Raw genomic sequence first — 16,957 nt, forward strand, 5'->3', positions numbered from 1 at the left:
GGTTGGTGCATGGAATGTGCTGCCTGGGGTGGTGGTGGAGGCAGGTACACTGGTCAAGTTCAAGAGATTGTTAGATAAGCATATGGAGGAATTTAAAATAGGGGGATATGTGGGAGGAAGGGGTTAGATAGTCTTAAGCGAAGTTTAAAGGTCGGCACAACATGGTGGGCCGAAGGGCTTGTATTGTGCTGTATTGTTCTATGTTCTACAGTAAAGTATTGAGGAGGTGGGCACAGGGACTGATTGGATTAATCTTTGCACGGCTGAGCTCAGTGACATGCTGTGTCCTATCATGAATCTTCCTCTGCACTCCTCGGATTCTGCTCTCTCAATCCTCTCCCATGTCCATGGCAACCAGCTGCCAGAACCTGAACTTCTGGAGCTCTGGAATCTGGGAATGGAACCACTAATTCTGGATCATGCAGAGTGGGATACAGGATTGAATAAATGACTTCCACACAAGGTTCCCCAACTCATCTGAGGCCAGATTTAATACATATACGAGTCTTTTATCATTCCTTGTGGTGCAACCAAGTTCCCTCTGCTCCAGTCCCAGCCAAGCTTTCTCTTGGCCTTCGTTGGCCACCCTGGCTTACAATGGGGAGTGGCTGCAGGCCTGTTCCTCCCACTCAGGTCTAACAGTATCAGGGTGCTGCTGAATGTCCTGGGCCACTGTGGTAACCTGGGACCCAAGCCCATTGATTCTGTCACACTGACCATGTTGGGTGGCATCAGCTGCCTGCCTGCAGAACAAAGTGGGGGTGGGGGGGGGCATCCTCAGCCAGACATTGACTGCGGGGAGCCTGCTCTGTACTCATTCTTGGTTAACACTGACCTCAGTCTCCTAACCTACCATCTCATCTCAGCAATAAGCAGCCATTTATAACGTCTTTCCATAAATTCACAATATATTGTCCATCGATCGAACTCAGTCGCAGCTTCCTTCAGCCAGAGATCCCAGCCGATGCGGGGCCATGACCGCTGGGTGGCAGTGCTCCGGTGTTAGTTGCCATGTTCCTGGATGGAAGCCATTCCCACGTTCTTCTTCTGCACCAGCCCGGAGACAAAGGCCGAGAGCGACTGCTGGGCACTCTGTCTCCTCATCCACTTGTGCTTCACCACTTCTTTGACTCTCCCTGTCAGGAAGTACGTATTGACCTGGCCCTGTGTCTCAGACACCCCCTTGACGTAGATGGCTCCCCTGTACTGCAGTGCGAAGCCGCGGAGTTGGAGGATCTCCTGGGTCTCTGCGGGCACCTGGATCATGCCGCTGATGCCTGTGCTGTCCATACGGCTGGCGAGGTTCACCGTCGTACCCCATATGTCAAACTGGGGCTTCTTCACACCGATCACTCCCGAGACGGCAGGCCCGTGAGCGAACCCTGCAACAGGAGCAGGAGCGGTCAGCACCGTACACCGCCGGCTGCCCCGCACCCGGACACCCCCGGCTGCCCGCCCGGCCCCGTGACACCCCCGGCTGCCCGCCTGGCCCCAGAACACCCACGGCTGACCACCCGGCCCCAGGACACCCCCGGACACCCCCAGCTGCCTGCCCGGCCCCGGGACAGCCCCAGACACCACAGGCTGCCCACCCGGCACCACCTGGCCCTGGGGAACGGGAGAGCGAGGGGTGAGGGGGAGATGGCAGGGGCCAGAGGACCAGCAGAGATGGGGGATGGGATGAGACTGGAGACAGTGAGGAGGGGGGAGAGGTGAAGGAGAGGGGGTGAACTGGTTTGCACAGGGAGAGTGGGAGAGACCAGGAAGGGGTGGGGGAGAGAGTACGGGGGGTGGGGGAGAGAACAGGGAGGGGTGGGGGATCTGAGGAGGGGGGGGGGAGTGTGTGGGGAGGGGGTGTGAGTGTGGAGAGCAGCAGTAAATACACAGAACGGGAAGTGTTGCCAATTGGGAGGGGGTGATGGAGCAGTGAGGGGGTCGCGGGTGGTCAGATCTATAGACGACAGGGTCAGAGCAGGCTTGACCACTGCTGGGGAGATGGTGCCTTCTTCACCACCCTGTCTACCTGTGTCACCACTTTCAGGGAACCACGTACCTGTACCCCTGGGTCCCTGTGTTCTACAACACTCCCCAGGGTCTGTCACTTACTGTGTAAGTCTTGCCCTGGTTTAATTTCCTAAAATGCAGCACTGCATACAGGCTTGAGTTAAACTCCATCTGCCATTCCTCGGCCCACATTCCCAGTTGATCTGAATCCTGCTGTAACCTCAGACAACCTTCTTCAATGTCCACCACACCACCAACTTTGGTGTCATCCACAAACTTACTGGCCGTGCCTTGTACATCCTCATCCGAATCGTTAATATAAATAACAAACAAGAGGACCCAGCCCCGATCCCAGCGGCACACCACTGGTCACAGGTCTCCGATCTGAACAACACGCCTCCACTCCCACCCTCAGCCTCCTTCCACCAAGCCAATATTTTAGCCAACTGTCTAGCTCACTCTGGATCCCATATATTCTAACCTTGAGGACCAGCCTACAATGCGGGACATTGTCAAAAGCCTCGCTAAAGTCCAGATACACAAAACCTACTGCCCCGCCCTGGTCAATCCCCTTGGTCACTTCAAAAAACTCAATCAAGTTTGTGAGACACGATTTCCCACACACAAACCCACATTGACTGTCCCTAATCTGTCCCTAAGAGGGATCTGGGGGTTCATATCCACAGATCACTGAAAGTTGCCACACAGGTGGATAGGGTAGTTAAGAAAGCTTATGGGGTGTTAGCTTTCATAAGTCATGGGATCGAGTTTAAGAGCTGCGAAGTAATGATGCAGCTTTACAAAACTCTGGTTAGACAACACTTAGCGTACTGTGTCCAGTTCTGGTCGCCTCATTATAGGAAGGATGTGGAGGCGTTGGAGAGGGTGCAGAGGAGATTTACCAGGATGCTGCCTGGATTAGAGAGTATGGATTATGAGGAGAGACTAAAGGAGCTAGGGCTTTACTCATTGGAGAGAAGGAGGATGAGGGGAGACATGATAGAGGTATACAAAATATTAAGAGGAATAGATAGAGTGGACAGCCAGCACCTCTTTCCCAGGGCACCAATGCTCAAAACAAGAGGGCATGGCTTTAAGGTAATGGGTGGGAAGTTCAAGGGAGATGTCAGAGGGAGATTTTTCACCCAGAGAGTGGTTGGTGCATGGAATGTGCTGCCTGGGGTGGTGGTGGAGGCTGATACGTTGGACAAGTTCAAGAGATTGTTAGATAAGCATATGGAGGAATTTAAGATAGGGGGATATGTGGGAGGAAGGGGTTAGATAGTCTTAGGTGTGGTTTGAAGGTCAGCACAACATCATGGGCCGAAGGGCCTGTACTGTTCTATGGTTCTATGGTAATCAGTCCCTGCCTTTCCCACCACTGATGTTAGGTTCACCAGCCTATAGTTCCCTGACTTGTCCCCGCAGCCCTTCTTAAATAAACGTACAACATTAGCCACCCTCCAGTCTCCCGGTACCTCACCTGTGGCTAATGAAGATACAACAATCTCTGCCAGGGCCCCTGCAATTTCCTTGGTCAGGTCCTGGGGATTTATCCACCTTCATGTGCCTCAAGACCACCAACACCTCCCCTTTTGGAATGTTGATATGTTTCAGGATCACATTGTTCTCTTCCTTTAATTCCCTAGCCTCCATGACCTTCTCCTCAGTAAATCGCTTCAGGAAAAACTCCTCATCTTCCATCTGGGCCTGTTGCAACCTTTCAGAGTCAATGTTGAGTTCTACAACTTTTTCTACATCAGAACTAGCCATTTCTCAGTCTGTCATCCACCCATGACTTTAATCGCTCTTCATTAGCACATCCTGACCTGCTGGGCATGTCTCACAGCCTTGCCTTTCACATTTTAAGCTCCTTTAATTGTCTTCTCACTCTCTGACTGTCCCCATGAACCCATTGACCAGATGAATTCTACAACTTATCCAGATAGCCACCCTGACTTCACCCTACCAGAGATACTCCCTTTGTCCTACCCACCCCTTGCTCTCTGCAACTTAAAACTGACCTTGTCTCTCTTTGTTCTGACAAAAGGCTTTTCACCTGAAACTTTGACTGTTTCTCTTCCCCCAGAGGCTGCCTGACCTGCTAAGGGTTTCTTTAATCCTTAAATCAGGAGGCCAAGGAGAGTTACAAAGATGTTGCTAGGTCTGGAAGAGAGAAGCACACAGCCCAGAAATGGGTCCTTTCCAGCCTACTCTTCCATGCCGACCGTGGTACCAACTGCACTAATTCTTGCGTGAGGCCCGTGTCCCTCAATGCCCTTCCTGTCCAAGTGCCTTTGAAACATAACTGTGCCTAACCCTGCCTCCTCTGGCAGCTCACTCCATATACCCACCACCCTCTGTGTGAAGAACCTACTCCTCAGATCTTCTCTGAAATCCTTCCCTCTCACCTTAACCCCATGTCCATGTTGTGGAGGAGCCGCCACTACCACCCTCTCAGGCCCTGCATTCAACATCCCCCCCACCCACCACATAAAACTATTCTTCCTTAACTCCCCCCCCTCCCCCAAATCTTTTCCACCTCACCTTGAACCTATGCCCTGTGGTTGTGCACCCCTCTGCCATGGGGACAGGTTTACTATTGGTTACCCTATCTGCCCCCTCATAATTCTGTACATCTCCATCAGGTTCCCCTCCGCTGACTCCTCAGCTTCATCTGCTCTGGGGAAAAACAAATCCATACAGAGCCCGCCTCCCCTCACAACTGAAACCCTGGGGAATTCCGTCTGCACCCTCCGCAGCGCAGTCCCGTCCCGTCCTGTCCTTCCCTCAGAGTGTGACCAGAACTGCACGCAGTGCTCCAGCTGTGGCCTCACCATAACCTCCCTGCTCTTGTATGCTATGCCCTAGCTATTGAAGGTCACCTTCAGGGAGGGATCTTTGGATGCAGCACAGGTACCTCAGTTCCTCACTGCTCGCCTGGGCCCTGTTGTTCATTGTGCAAGTCTTACCATTATTTGACATCCCAAAATGCATCACTGCACTTATCAAGATTAAACTCTACCTGCCATTGCCCTGCCCAACCTACCAGCTGATCAATATTTCTGTAGCCTAACTACTGGTCAAGGCTTCCGATCACAAGAATGACCCTTCCCTCCCCCCACCAACTCTGTGCCCTATTATTGAGCCAACGTTCTTACCCAGAGGGTGGTGGGGTCTCGACCCAAAACACTGACCATCCCTCTGCCTCCACAAACACTGCCTGACCTGCTAAGTTCCACCAGCAGTTTGTTAGTTGCTGCACCATCTGCAGTCTCCTGCTTCAGCTTGACGTGATAAGTCTGTGATTCTAACCTCTATATGTGGGACAGTGTGGATTACACCTCCCCTTGGTGTATGTTGCTTGCTAAAGGTGCTAAAGAAATGCAGTGGTTGTGTTATTGGTCCAACATCTCTGCATTCCACATCAATCTGTGGGGTTTAAGAGGCTGTCGGGCAGACACAGGAACATGCAGGGAGTGGAGGGATGTGGATCACGTGCAGGCAGAAAACATTTTGTTTAATTGGGCATCATGTTCAGCACAGACATTGTGGGCTGAAGGGCCTGTTCTTGTGCTCTGTTCAGTCTCTGGTCCCTGTTGGTGTGACACTCCATGCAGGGACTCACCAACACGGAGCTTGAAGTTAATGGAGGAGTGTTTCTGAATCTGGATCATGATGTTCTCCAAAGCCAGCGAGAAGTCTGCCAGGGTGCACAGGTGCTGCCACTCATCGACACTCTCCTGAAACAATAAACAGCTGTCTTGGTGATTGGGAATGGTTTGTTATTGTCAGTGTACCGAGGTACAGTGAGAGCTTTGCTCGTGTGCCATCCAGACACATCATTCCGTGCACAGGTACACTGTGGTAGTGCAGTTACAGAGAAAGTGCAGGGCAGGTAGACAAAGTGCTTTACTGGGGTTGTTGGGAGACTTGCACACAGACCCGATACACAGCTCTCACACACAATCTGCGTTTGTAATAGCTGGTGCTGGGGGAAGCCCAGGTCTGTGCAGCAGGACCCCTGTGTGTGCATCCTTTTACTGTGAGCTGGTCACCAATTTAGTGACAAGGAGACTCATGGACTCTGAGTCACACCCTCTCAGCACACACACACCCCTTATCCCCTCCCACATTCCCCTCTGCCTCCCACATCCCTCACCCCGCCACTGCCTCCCACGTCCCCCTCACCCATCCGCATGCCCCCCCATTTCAGATTCTCCCACGTGAAATCACCTCCACATCCACCCACACCTCCCCCCTCCCCCACATCCACCCACACCTCCCCCCTCCCCCACATCCACCCACACCTCCCCCCTCCCCCACATCCACCCACACCTCCCCCCTCCCCCACACCTCCACATCCACTCACACCTCCCCCCACACCCTCCCCCACCTCATGCTTCAGTCGCCCCTCTCTCACTCCAGTCACTCCAAGCTCAGCCTGTCCAACATCTCCTCGTACCATAACCTGCCCATTCCAGTACCGCTTCCAATCCCTCAGTAAATAAAGGGAGCAGTACTGCCGATGTGCTCTCACCAACACCCTGTGTAATGGAAGCAGAACCTCCAGATTGGCGTTAACTCACAATACACAACAACATTCTTCCCAGTGACTTGCTGTAGCTGCCTACCAGCCGGCGGCAGCAGCGTGGCCTTCTCCCTGACCCAGTGGGACTCCAGCGTATGTATCTAGACCAATGGTCCTGAGACCTGGCTCACTCCGCCATTCGGCTCCCGTGCCACACTGCGAGCAGACAGTTTCTGAGGAGGGGTCAGCCACATAAGGAGGAGGTGATAAGGAACTTTACTTAGCCTTGAATCTGGGAAATTACTGGACGCCAGAAATAAGTGCTCTGACTTACTTTTAAATAAAATAAGCGGTAATGTGTCATAACCAGGTTCCCAACAAAGCAACTAGAGTAAATGAGTAACCCTGCACGCAAACAGGCCCTTCAGCCCTCCGAGTCTGTGCTGTTCATCAACACTGATTCTACACTGATCCATAGAACCATAGAACAATACAGCATAATACAGGCCCTTCGGCCCACCATGTTGTGCCGACCTTCAAACCTCACCTAAGACTATCTAACCCCTTCCTCCCACATATCCCTCTATCTTAAATTCCTCCATATGCTTATCTAACAATCTCTTGAACGACCAACGTATCAGCCTCCACCACCACCCCAGGCAGCGCATTCCATGCCCCAACCACTCTCTGGGTGAAAAACCTCCCTCTGACATCTCCCTTGAACTTACCACCCATTACCTTAAGCCATATTGAGTATTGGTGCCCTGGGAAAGAGGCGCTGGCTGTCCACTCTATCTATTCCTCTTAATATTTTGTACACCTCTATCATGTCTCCCCTCATCCTTCTTCTTGCCAATGAGTAAAGCCCTAGCTCCCTTAGTCTCTCCTCATAATCCATACTCTCTAATCCAGGCAGCATCCTGGTAAATCTCCTCTGCACCCTTTCCAACACCTCCACATCCTTCCTATAATGATGCGACCAGAACTGGACACAGTACCCTAAGTGTGGTCTAACCAGAGTTTTGTAAAGCTGCATCACTACTTCGTGGCTCTTAAACTCAATCCCACAATTTATGAAAGCTAACACCCCATAAGCTTTCTTAACTACCCTATCCACCTGTGAGGTGACTTTCAGTGATCTGTGTAAATGAACTCCCAGATCCCTCTGCTCCTCCACACTGCCCAGAATCCTGCCATTTACCTTGTACTCTGCCTTGGAGTTTGTCCTTCCAAAGTGTACACCTCACACTTCTCCGGATTGAACTCCATCTGCCACTTGTCAGCCCAGCTCTGCATCCAATCAATATCCCTCTGCAAGCTTTGACAGCCCCATATTCTCATCCTCCCCATATTCCAATCAATCCCTCTAAATTCTATCATTTGCTTTATGGTATTCAGTTCTGGTCGCCTCATTATAGGAAGGATGTGGAAGCTTTAGAGAGGGTTCAGATTGCCTGGATTGGAGAGCATGTTTTATGAGGATAGGTTCAGTGAGCTAGGGCTTTTCTCTTTGGAGAGAAGGAGGATGAGAGGTGATTTGATAGAGGTGTACAAGATGATAAGAGGCATAGATCAAGAGGACAGTCAGAGACTTTTTCCCAGGGCGACAATGGCTAACATGAGGGGACATAATTTTAAGGTGATTGGAGGAAGGTATAAGAGGGATGTCAGGGGTAAGTTTCTTCCACGGAGAGTGGTGGGTGCGTGGAACGCACTGCCGGCAGAGGTTGTGGGGGCAGATACATTAGGGACATTTAAGAGACTCTTAGATAGCCACATGAATGATAGAGAAATGGGGGGCTAAGTGGGAGGGAAGGGTTAGATAGATCTTAGAGCAGGATAGAATGTCGGCACAACATTGTGGGCCGAAGGGCCTGTACTGTGCTGTAGTGTTCCACGTTCTATGTACCCACACACTAGGAGTAATTTATAGCAACCTACCAATCCTCACATCTTTGGGAAACCCACGCGGTCACAGGGAGAACCTGCAAACTCCACACAGACAGCACTTGAGGTCAGGGTTGAACCTGGGTTTCCAGAGTAAAGGCTCATCCAGCTGCTTACTACACTTATCAAAGTATCGGGCCATAAAAAGAATCCCTTTATATTTGGATTGCAATTCTTATAGATAAATATTTCAAATTAGAGATGGCCAATTATGTTTAATATTTCAAAATGAGACACGTACATTGGACACAGCAATTTTTACAAGGGGTGTGGTGTGGGGTACAAGCTGTGGGAGTGTAGATACCTCCATTGTCAAGGCCAGCCCAGACACGGCCATGTACGTACTTCCGATGGTTTTGATCTTTTCAATTTTCTCATAATGTTCATCAATCAGGAGCTGCAATGTGAGACATGGGGAACAGAATGAACTCAGATCAACCCTGTCACAGGCATAAAACTACCGATAAAATATATTCTATCTCACTCCGAGCAACAGCACAGCATCTTTGTTGGGCACAGGCAGAAGTTACAGCTTGGTCAAAGGCAGCTGAAGGAGGTGAGAGGGATGAAGAGGTGACTGAGGCTGGAGCACAAGGAAGATGATGCAGTCAGTCAGATCTGCACTGAGGCGGAGACGGACAGTGGCGTTTCACACAGAGGAAGAAAGGGGAGGTAACTGGCCTGAGGTTGAGGGTGGTGGAAACCGGGGTGTACCTTGCAGTCCGACAGCACAGAAACATGCCCTTCAGCCCATCGCCACCATGCCCACTAATCTACACTGATCCTGTTCAGGTGCACTTCGTCTGTAGCCTTCTATGCCCAGGCGATTCAAGCATGTGTTTAAGTTGTAAATTGGTTTATTATTGTCACACGTACCAAGGTACAGTGAAACATAGAAAACCTACAGCACAATTCAGGCCCTTCGGCCCACAAAGCTGTGCCGAACATGTCCCTACCCTAGAAATTACTAGGCTTACCCATAGCCCTCTATTTTTCTCAGCTCCATGTACCTATCTAACAGTCTCTTAAAAGACCCTATCGTATCAGCCTCCACCACTGTTGCCGGCAGCCCGTTCCACACACTCACCACTCTCTGAGTAAAAAAACACCCCGACATCAAATCTATATCTACTCCCCAGCACCTTAAACCTGTGTCCTCTTGTGGCCACCATTTCAGCCCTGGGGAAAAGCCTCTGACTATCCACCCGATCGATGCCTCTCATCATCTTATACACCTCTGTCAGGTCCCACCTCATCCTGCGTCTCTCCAAGGAGAAAAGGCCGAGTTCACTCAGCCTACTTTCATAAGGCATGCTCCGCATTCCAGGCAGCATCCTTGTAAATCTCCTCTGCACCCTCTCTATGGATTCCACATCCTTCCTGTAGTGAGGCGACCAGAACTGAGCAGAATACTCCATGGGGTCTGACCAGGGACCTGTATAGCTGCAATAATACCTCTCGACTCCTAAATTAAATTCCACGATTGATGAAGGACAATACACCATATGCCTTCTTAACCACAGTTAACCTGCGCAGCCGCTTTGAGCGTCCTATGGACTCGGACCCCAAGATCCCTCTGATCCTCCACACTGCCAAGAGTCCTACCATTAAGACTATATTCTGCCAACATATTTGACCTACCAAAATGAACCACTTCACACTTATCTGGGTTGAACTACATCTGCCACTTCTCAGCTCAACTCTGCATCCTATTTATGTCCCTCTGTAACCTGTGACAGCCCTCCAAACTATCCACAACACCCCCAACCTTTGTGTCATCCACAAACTTACTAACCCACCCCTCCACTTCCTTATCCAGGTCGTTTATAAAAATCACAAAGAGCAAGGGTCCCAGTACAGATCCCTGAGGTACACCACTGGTCACCGACCTCCATGCAGAATACGACCCTTCAATAACCACTCTTTGCCTTCTGTGGGCCAGCCAGTTCTGGATCCACACTGCAATGTCCCCTTGGATCCCATGTCTCCTCACCTTCTCCATAAGCCTCGCATGGGGGTACCTTATCAAACGCCTTGCTGAAATCCATATACACTACATCTACTGCTCTCCCTTCATCGATGTGCTTAGTCACATCCTCAAAAAATTCAATCAGGCTCGTAAGGCAGGACCTGCCCTTGACAAAGCCATGCTGACTATTCCTAATCATACCTCTCCAAATGTTCATAAATCCTGCCTCTCAGGATCTTCTCCATCAGCTTACCAACCACTGAGGTAAGACTCACCGGTCTATAATTTCCTGGGCTATCCCTACTCCCCTTCTTGAATAAAGGAACAATATCCGCAACCCCCCAATCTTCCGGAACCTCTCCCGTCTCCATCGATGACGCAAGATCATCGTCAGAGGCTCCGCAATCTCCTTCCTCGCCTCCCACAGCAACCTGAGGTACATCTCATCCGGTCCCGGCGACTTATCTAACTTGATGCTTTCCAAAAGTTTCAGCACCACCTCTTTTCTAATATCTACACGCTCAAACTTTTCAGGCCGCTGCAAGTCCCCACTACAATCCCCCAGATCTTTTCCCGTGGTGAATACTGATGTAAAGTATTCATTAAGTACCTCCGCTATTTCTTCCGGATCCATACACACTTTCCCACTGCTGCACTTGATAGGCCCTATCCTTTCGCATCTCATCCTCTTACTCTTCACATACTTGTAGAATGCCTTGGGGTTTTCCTTAATCCTGCCCGCCAAGGCCTTCTCATGTCCCCTTCTGGCTCTCCTAATCTCTTTCTTAAGTTCCTTCCTTTTAGCCTTGTACTCCTCCAGATCTCTAACATTACCTAGCTCTCTGAACCTTTTGTAAGCTTTTCTTTTCCTTTTGACTAGAGTTATTATAGCCTTTGTACACCACGGTTCCTGTATCCTATCATGACTCCCGTCTCATTGGAACGTGTCTATGCAGAGCTTCACACAAATATCCCCTGAATATTTGCCACATATCTTCCGTACTTTTCCCAGAGAACATCTGTTCCCAGTTTAATCTTCCAATTTCCTGCCTGAGAGCCTCATAATTCCCTTTATTCCAAGCAAACACCTTTCTAGCCTGTCTGTTCCTATCCCTCTCCAGTGCTAATGTAAAGGAGATAAAATTATGATCACTATCACCAAAATGTTCACCCACTGAGAGATCTGACACCTGACCAGGTTCATTTCCCAATATCAAATCAAGCACAGCCTCTCCTCTTGTAGGTCTATCTACATACTGTGTCAAGAACCCTTCCTGAACACACCTAACAAACTCCACCCCATCTAAACCCCTCACTGTCTGGAGATGCCAATCGACGTTTGGGGAATTTAAATCCCCCATCACAACAACTCTGTTATTCTCACACCTTTCCAGTATCTGCTTCCCTATCTGCTGCTCAATAACCCTGTCACTATTGGGTGGCCTATAAAAAACACACAACAAAGTTATCGACCCTTTCCTGTTCCTAATCTCCACCCACAGAGACTCCGTAGACAATCCCTCCACAACGTCCACCTTTTCCGCAGCCGTGACACTATCTCTGATCAACAGTGCCACTCCCCCATTTCTTTTGCCTCCCTCCCTGTCCTTCCTGAAACATCTAAATCCCGGCACTTGAATCAACCATTCCAGTCCCTGAGCCATCCAAGTCTCCGTCGTGGCCACCACATCATTGCTCCAAGTATCGATCCAAGCTCTAAGCTCATTCGCCTCGTTCACAATACTCTTTGCATTAAAATAGACACATCTCAAACCTGTCTGAACACGTCCCTTCTCTATCACCTGCCTATGGTACTTACTCCTAGCTTCCTCTATTTGAGGAGTCAAACACCTCTTCCCTAGTCTCTCCAGTACGGATCTACATCTACTGCTCTCCCTTCATCAGTGTGTTTAGTCACATCCTCCTTTGTTTTGCATGCAGATCATTTCATCATATCAGTGCATTGAGGCAGTACAAGGGAAAACAATAATAGAATGTAGAATAAAGTGCTACAGCTACAGAGAAAGTGCAGTGCAGTGCAGGCAGACAATAAGGTGCAAGGTCATAACGAGGTAGATTGTGAGGTCAAGAGTCCATTTTATCATACTAGGGAACTGTTCAATAGTTTTATAATAGCGGGATAGAATTTGTCCTTGAAGTTGATAGTACGTGCTTTGTATCTTCTGTCCAATGGGAGGGGGGAGAAGAGAGAATGTCCGGTGTGGGTGGGGTCTTTGTTTATGTTGGCTGCTTTACCGAGGCAGTGAGAAGGGTACAGAGTCCATGGAGGGGATGATGTTTTCCATGATGTGATGGGCTGGGCTGTGTCCACAACTCTCTGCAGTTTCTTGTGGTCACGGGCAGAGCAGTTGCTGTACCAAGCCATGATACATCCAGATAGGATGCTTTCTATTGTGCATCGATAAAAGTTGGTGAGAGTCAAAGGGGACATGTCAAATTTCTTTAGCCTCCTGAGGAAGTAGAGGCGCTGGTGAGCTTTCTTGGCCATGACATCTACGTGATGGAACAGGACAGGGTACTGGTGATGTTCACACCCAGGAACTTGAAGCTCTCAACCCTCTCGACCTCAGCACCATTGATGTAGACAGATGCATGTACACCACCCCCTTTCCTGAAGTCAATGACCAGCTCTTTTGTTTTGCTGACACTGAAAGGTTGTTGTCATGACACCATTTCAACTAAGCTCTCTATCTCCTTCCTGTACCCCGACTCGTCGTTGTTTGAGATTCGGCTCACTACGGTGGTATCATCTGCAAACTTGTAGGTGGAGTTAGAGCAGAATCTGGCCATGCAGTCATGAGTGTATAGGGAGTAGAGTAGAGGGCTGAGGACGCAGCCTTGTGGGGCACTAGTGTTGAGAATAATCGTGCTGGAGGTGTTGCTGGCTATCCTCACTGATTGCGGTCTGTTGGTCAGGAAGTCAAGGATCCAGTTGAAAAGGAAGGTGTCCCAGGTTGATGAGTTTGCTTGATATGGTATTGAAGGCAGAGCTGTGGTCAATAAGCAATAGTCTAACGTAGGTGTCTTTACTGTCCAGATGCTCCAGAGATGAGTGCAGGGCCGGGGAGATCGCATCTGCTGTGGACTTGTTCGGCAGTAGGGAGTGGATCTCCCGGTTCATCCATGGTTTCTGGTTTGGGAACACCCGAATTGTGCTCTTTGGTATACAGTACTCTACACTCTTGCTCATAAAGTCCGTGATGGTGGTGACATTCACATCTAGGCTGGCAGCTGAGTCTTAGAACATGGACCAGTCCCCTGACACAAAGGAGTCACGTAGAAGGTCATCTGTTTCCTCAGACCGGCACTGCACGACTCTCCGTTACTGGATCCTCCTGTTTCAGTTTCTGTTTGTTTGCAGGGAGAAGGAGCACTGCCTGGTGCTCTGATTTCCCAAAGTGAGGGTGAGGGGTAGCTCGGTAGGCATCCTCGATGGTTGTGTAGCAATGGTCGGGTGTTTGGACCTCTGGTGGGACAGGAGATGTGCTGGTAGTACTTTGGTAACACACTCTTGAAGTTGGCCTGTTTGAAATCCCGGGTATGATGAAGATGGCCTTAGGGTATTCTGTTTCAAGGCTGTTGATCATGGGATTTAGACACCCCTGAAATACTGTCAGTGACCCAGCTTCCACCACTCTCCCCGGCAGTGTGTTCCAGGTACTCACCGCTCTCTGGTGAAGAAGGTCACCCTCAGATCCCCTCTAAATCTCTTACCCCTTACTCTAAATCTGTTTCTTCAAGTTTTATTCACCTCTGATATGAGGAATAGTTTCCTGCAGTCTACCCTATCTATACGCCTCATAACCTCCTCCGCTCCAGGGAGAACAGACCCAGCCTCTCCAGTCTCTCCTCATGACTTAAACCCTCCATCCCAGGCAACACCCTGGTGAGTCTCCTCTGCATCCTCTCCAGCGCAGTCACGTCCTTTCTGTAGCTGGGTAACCAGAACTGCAAACAGTACTCCAGGTGCGGTCTCACCATCATCTTGTACAGTTAGAACACAATGTCCCAACTCTCGTACTCAGTGCCCTGACCAACGAAGGCAAGCATTCCAAATGCATTCTTCAATGCCCTGTCTACCTTCAATTCAACAATTTCAGATCACCAGCTTAGAGTCGTAGTTATATAGCATGCTAACAGGCCATTCAGCCCAACTCGTCCATGCCGACCAAGATGTCTACCGAGCTAGTCCCATTTGGCCCATATCCCTCTAAACCTTCCCTGTCGATGTACCTGTCCAAATGCCTTTCAAACATTGTAATTGAAACTGACTCTACCACTTCCTCTGCTGTTCATTCACTGGGAAAATACGTGAACAAGTTGGACAGCAAGTATGTGGCGGCAAATATTTAAGGAAATATTTCATGTGTGTGATCAAAGGCATATTCCATTGAGAAATAAATATTTTAAGATATGGGGAATCCATCCTTGCATAAGTAAGGACGAGTTGGAGGAACAGGAGTCACCATTCAACCCCCCAACCCTGCTCTGCCATTCAACAGGAGAGTTGCTGACCCAACATTCCTGCCCTTTCCCCGGCCCTGGATTTGAAATCTCTCTCAGCTTTAGGAACATTGTCTTTGAAGTTCTCTGTGGCAGAGTTTCAAAGGCTTACAAGTTTACAGGGTGCTGTGAGACTGGACCTGGAGTACCACGTACAGTTTAAGTCTCCATATTCCAGGAAGGATGAGGCTGTATTGGAGACGAAGAATCCTGGAGTGAAGGGTTCGCTGTCTGTGTGCAGTTTGCATGTTCTCCCTGTGACAGTGTGGCTTTCCCTGGGGTAGGGGGAGCGGGACTAGCTCTGACTCTGGGACCTGTTGAGGGATGCTCAGTGGAAAGTTGAAAAGTGAGAGGGATCATACTGAAATGTGGCTCTGAGGGGGACCGACAGAGTGTCAGTGGGGGCGCCCAGAATCAGGGGTCTCCCATTTCAGAGGCAGCTGGTGAGTGCGTGCACCGTGCACAGATTGTCTCTGGTCAGCTGTGGAAACGGAGTCACTGATGTGTTCGAGGTGGAGATTGGGGGAGTGGGGGATGCAGAGGGAGAGTGGGGCCGAGGCTGTGGAAGGATCAGCTTTGACCTTGATGAGTGATAGACTGGGCTTAAGTGGCTGAATGGCCAACGTCTCCTCCTGCTTCCCACGTTCTCAAGGAGCACGGGGGCACAAAAGGAAATCCGGATAGAGAGAGGCATTCATGTTTGTGCCCAGGGTGAGCAAAGGCAACTAACAATGGGGCAATCACTCAATACCCAAAACCCAGAATTGTCCGAGGAAACTAGAGGAGGTGACGTGTGAGAAGGGATTCCCCAGCTCGCCGTGCAGAGAGGACAGGAAGAGTTGTAAACAGCCAGCGTGCACAGAAAGGCCTTAGAAATGTAATCGTCCCAAACTGCGGCAGCACCACCAGTCAACATTCAGCGGACAACAAGCACCTCATCAAAGTCAGCAATGATCTCGTTCAGAAGCTGCAGGCACTCCATCCCCTGCTGGTTGCTTTCCGCCTGAGGGTAGAAGGCATTGAATTCTGGGATTGATGCAAACAGAACTCCCACATCATCATGTGACTCGAAATAAAGACCCTGAGGACAAAGGGGAAGCAAACAGTTCACAGACGTTAGAATTAAATCAAATACCAGATTAACACAATCCCCAACAAGAGCAGAGGGCTCCCGTATTCATAAGAGCTTGCTGCAGGGTTATCAGAGCTCGGAGTGGGGTTAGTATCAGAGCTCGGAGTGGGGTTAGTAACAGAGCTCGGAGTGGGGTTAGTATCAGAGCTCGGAGTGGAGTTAGTAACAGAGCTCAGAGTGGGGTTAGTATCAGAGCTCGGAGTGGGGTTAGTAACAGAGCTCGGAGTGGCGTTAGTATCAGAGCTCGGAGTGGGGTTAGTATCAGAGCTCGGAGTGGGGTTAGTATCAGAGCTCGGAGTGGGGTTAGTAACAGAGCTCGGAGTGGGGTTAGTATCAGAGCTCGGAGTGGGGTTAGTAACAGAGCTCAGAGTGGGGTTAGTATCAGAGCTCGGAGTGGGGTTAGTAACAGAGCTCGGAGTGGGGTTAGTAACAGAGCTCGGAGTGGCGTTAGTATCAGAGCTCGGAGTGGGGTTAGTATCAGAGCTCGGAGTGGGGTTAGTAACAGAGCTCGGAGTGGCGTTAGTATCAGAGCTCGGAGTGGGGTTAGTATCAGAGCTCGGAGTGGGGTTAGTAACAGAGCTCGGAGTGGGGTTAGTAGCAGAGCTCGGAGTGGCGTTAGTATCAGAGCTCGGAGTGGCGTTAGTATCAGAGCTCGGAGTGGCGTTAGTATCAGAGCTCGGAGTGGCGTTAGTAACAGAGCTCGGAGTGGGGTTAGTATCAGAGCTCGGAGTGGGGTTAGTATCAGAGCTCGGAGTGGGGTTAGTAACAGAGCTCGGAGTGGGGTTAGTAACAGAGCTCGGAGTGGGGTTAGTAACAGAGCTCGGAGTGGGGTTAGTATCAGAGCTCGGAG

At 50.1% G+C, this 16,957-nt stretch overlaps 2 protein-coding genes across 5 annotated transcripts in view; both read right to left on the reverse strand.

Annotated features, from left to right (window-relative positions):
• Positions 1 to 16,957, reverse strand: part of LOC127568664 (uncharacterized) — a 235,837-nt gene that overhangs the window by 132,464 nt on the left and 86,416 nt on the right. The gene's annotated exons all lie outside the window — the stretch shown is intronic.
• The window catches only part of LOC127568658 (adenylate cyclase type 8-like), a 129,643-nt gene continuing 113,159 nt past the window's right edge, over positions 474 to 16,957 (reverse strand). For 2 of the 3 annotated variants that reach the window (XM_052012655.1, XM_052012653.1), the window contains exons 15-18: positions 15,910 to 16,056; positions 8,787 to 8,879; positions 5,633 to 5,747; positions 474 to 1,382 (exon numbers count right to left, since the gene is read on the reverse strand). In XM_052012655.1, coding sequence (XP_051868615.1) covers positions 1,003 to 1,382; positions 5,633 to 5,747; positions 8,787 to 8,879; positions 15,910 to 16,056 — 735 coding nt within the window. In that variant the 3' untranslated portion in view covers positions 474 to 1,002. The remainder of the gene's footprint in view (positions 1,383 to 5,632; positions 5,748 to 8,786; positions 8,880 to 15,909; positions 16,057 to 16,957) is intronic. The other variant, XM_052012654.1, reaches the window with a different exon arrangement.

The sequence above is a fragment of the Pristis pectinata genome, chromosome 3, assembly GCF_009764475.1.
Source record: "Pristis pectinata isolate sPriPec2 chromosome 3, sPriPec2.1.pri, whole genome shotgun sequence".
NCBI classification, from domain to species: domain Eukaryota; kingdom Metazoa; phylum Chordata; class Chondrichthyes; order Rhinopristiformes; family Pristidae; genus Pristis; species Pristis pectinata.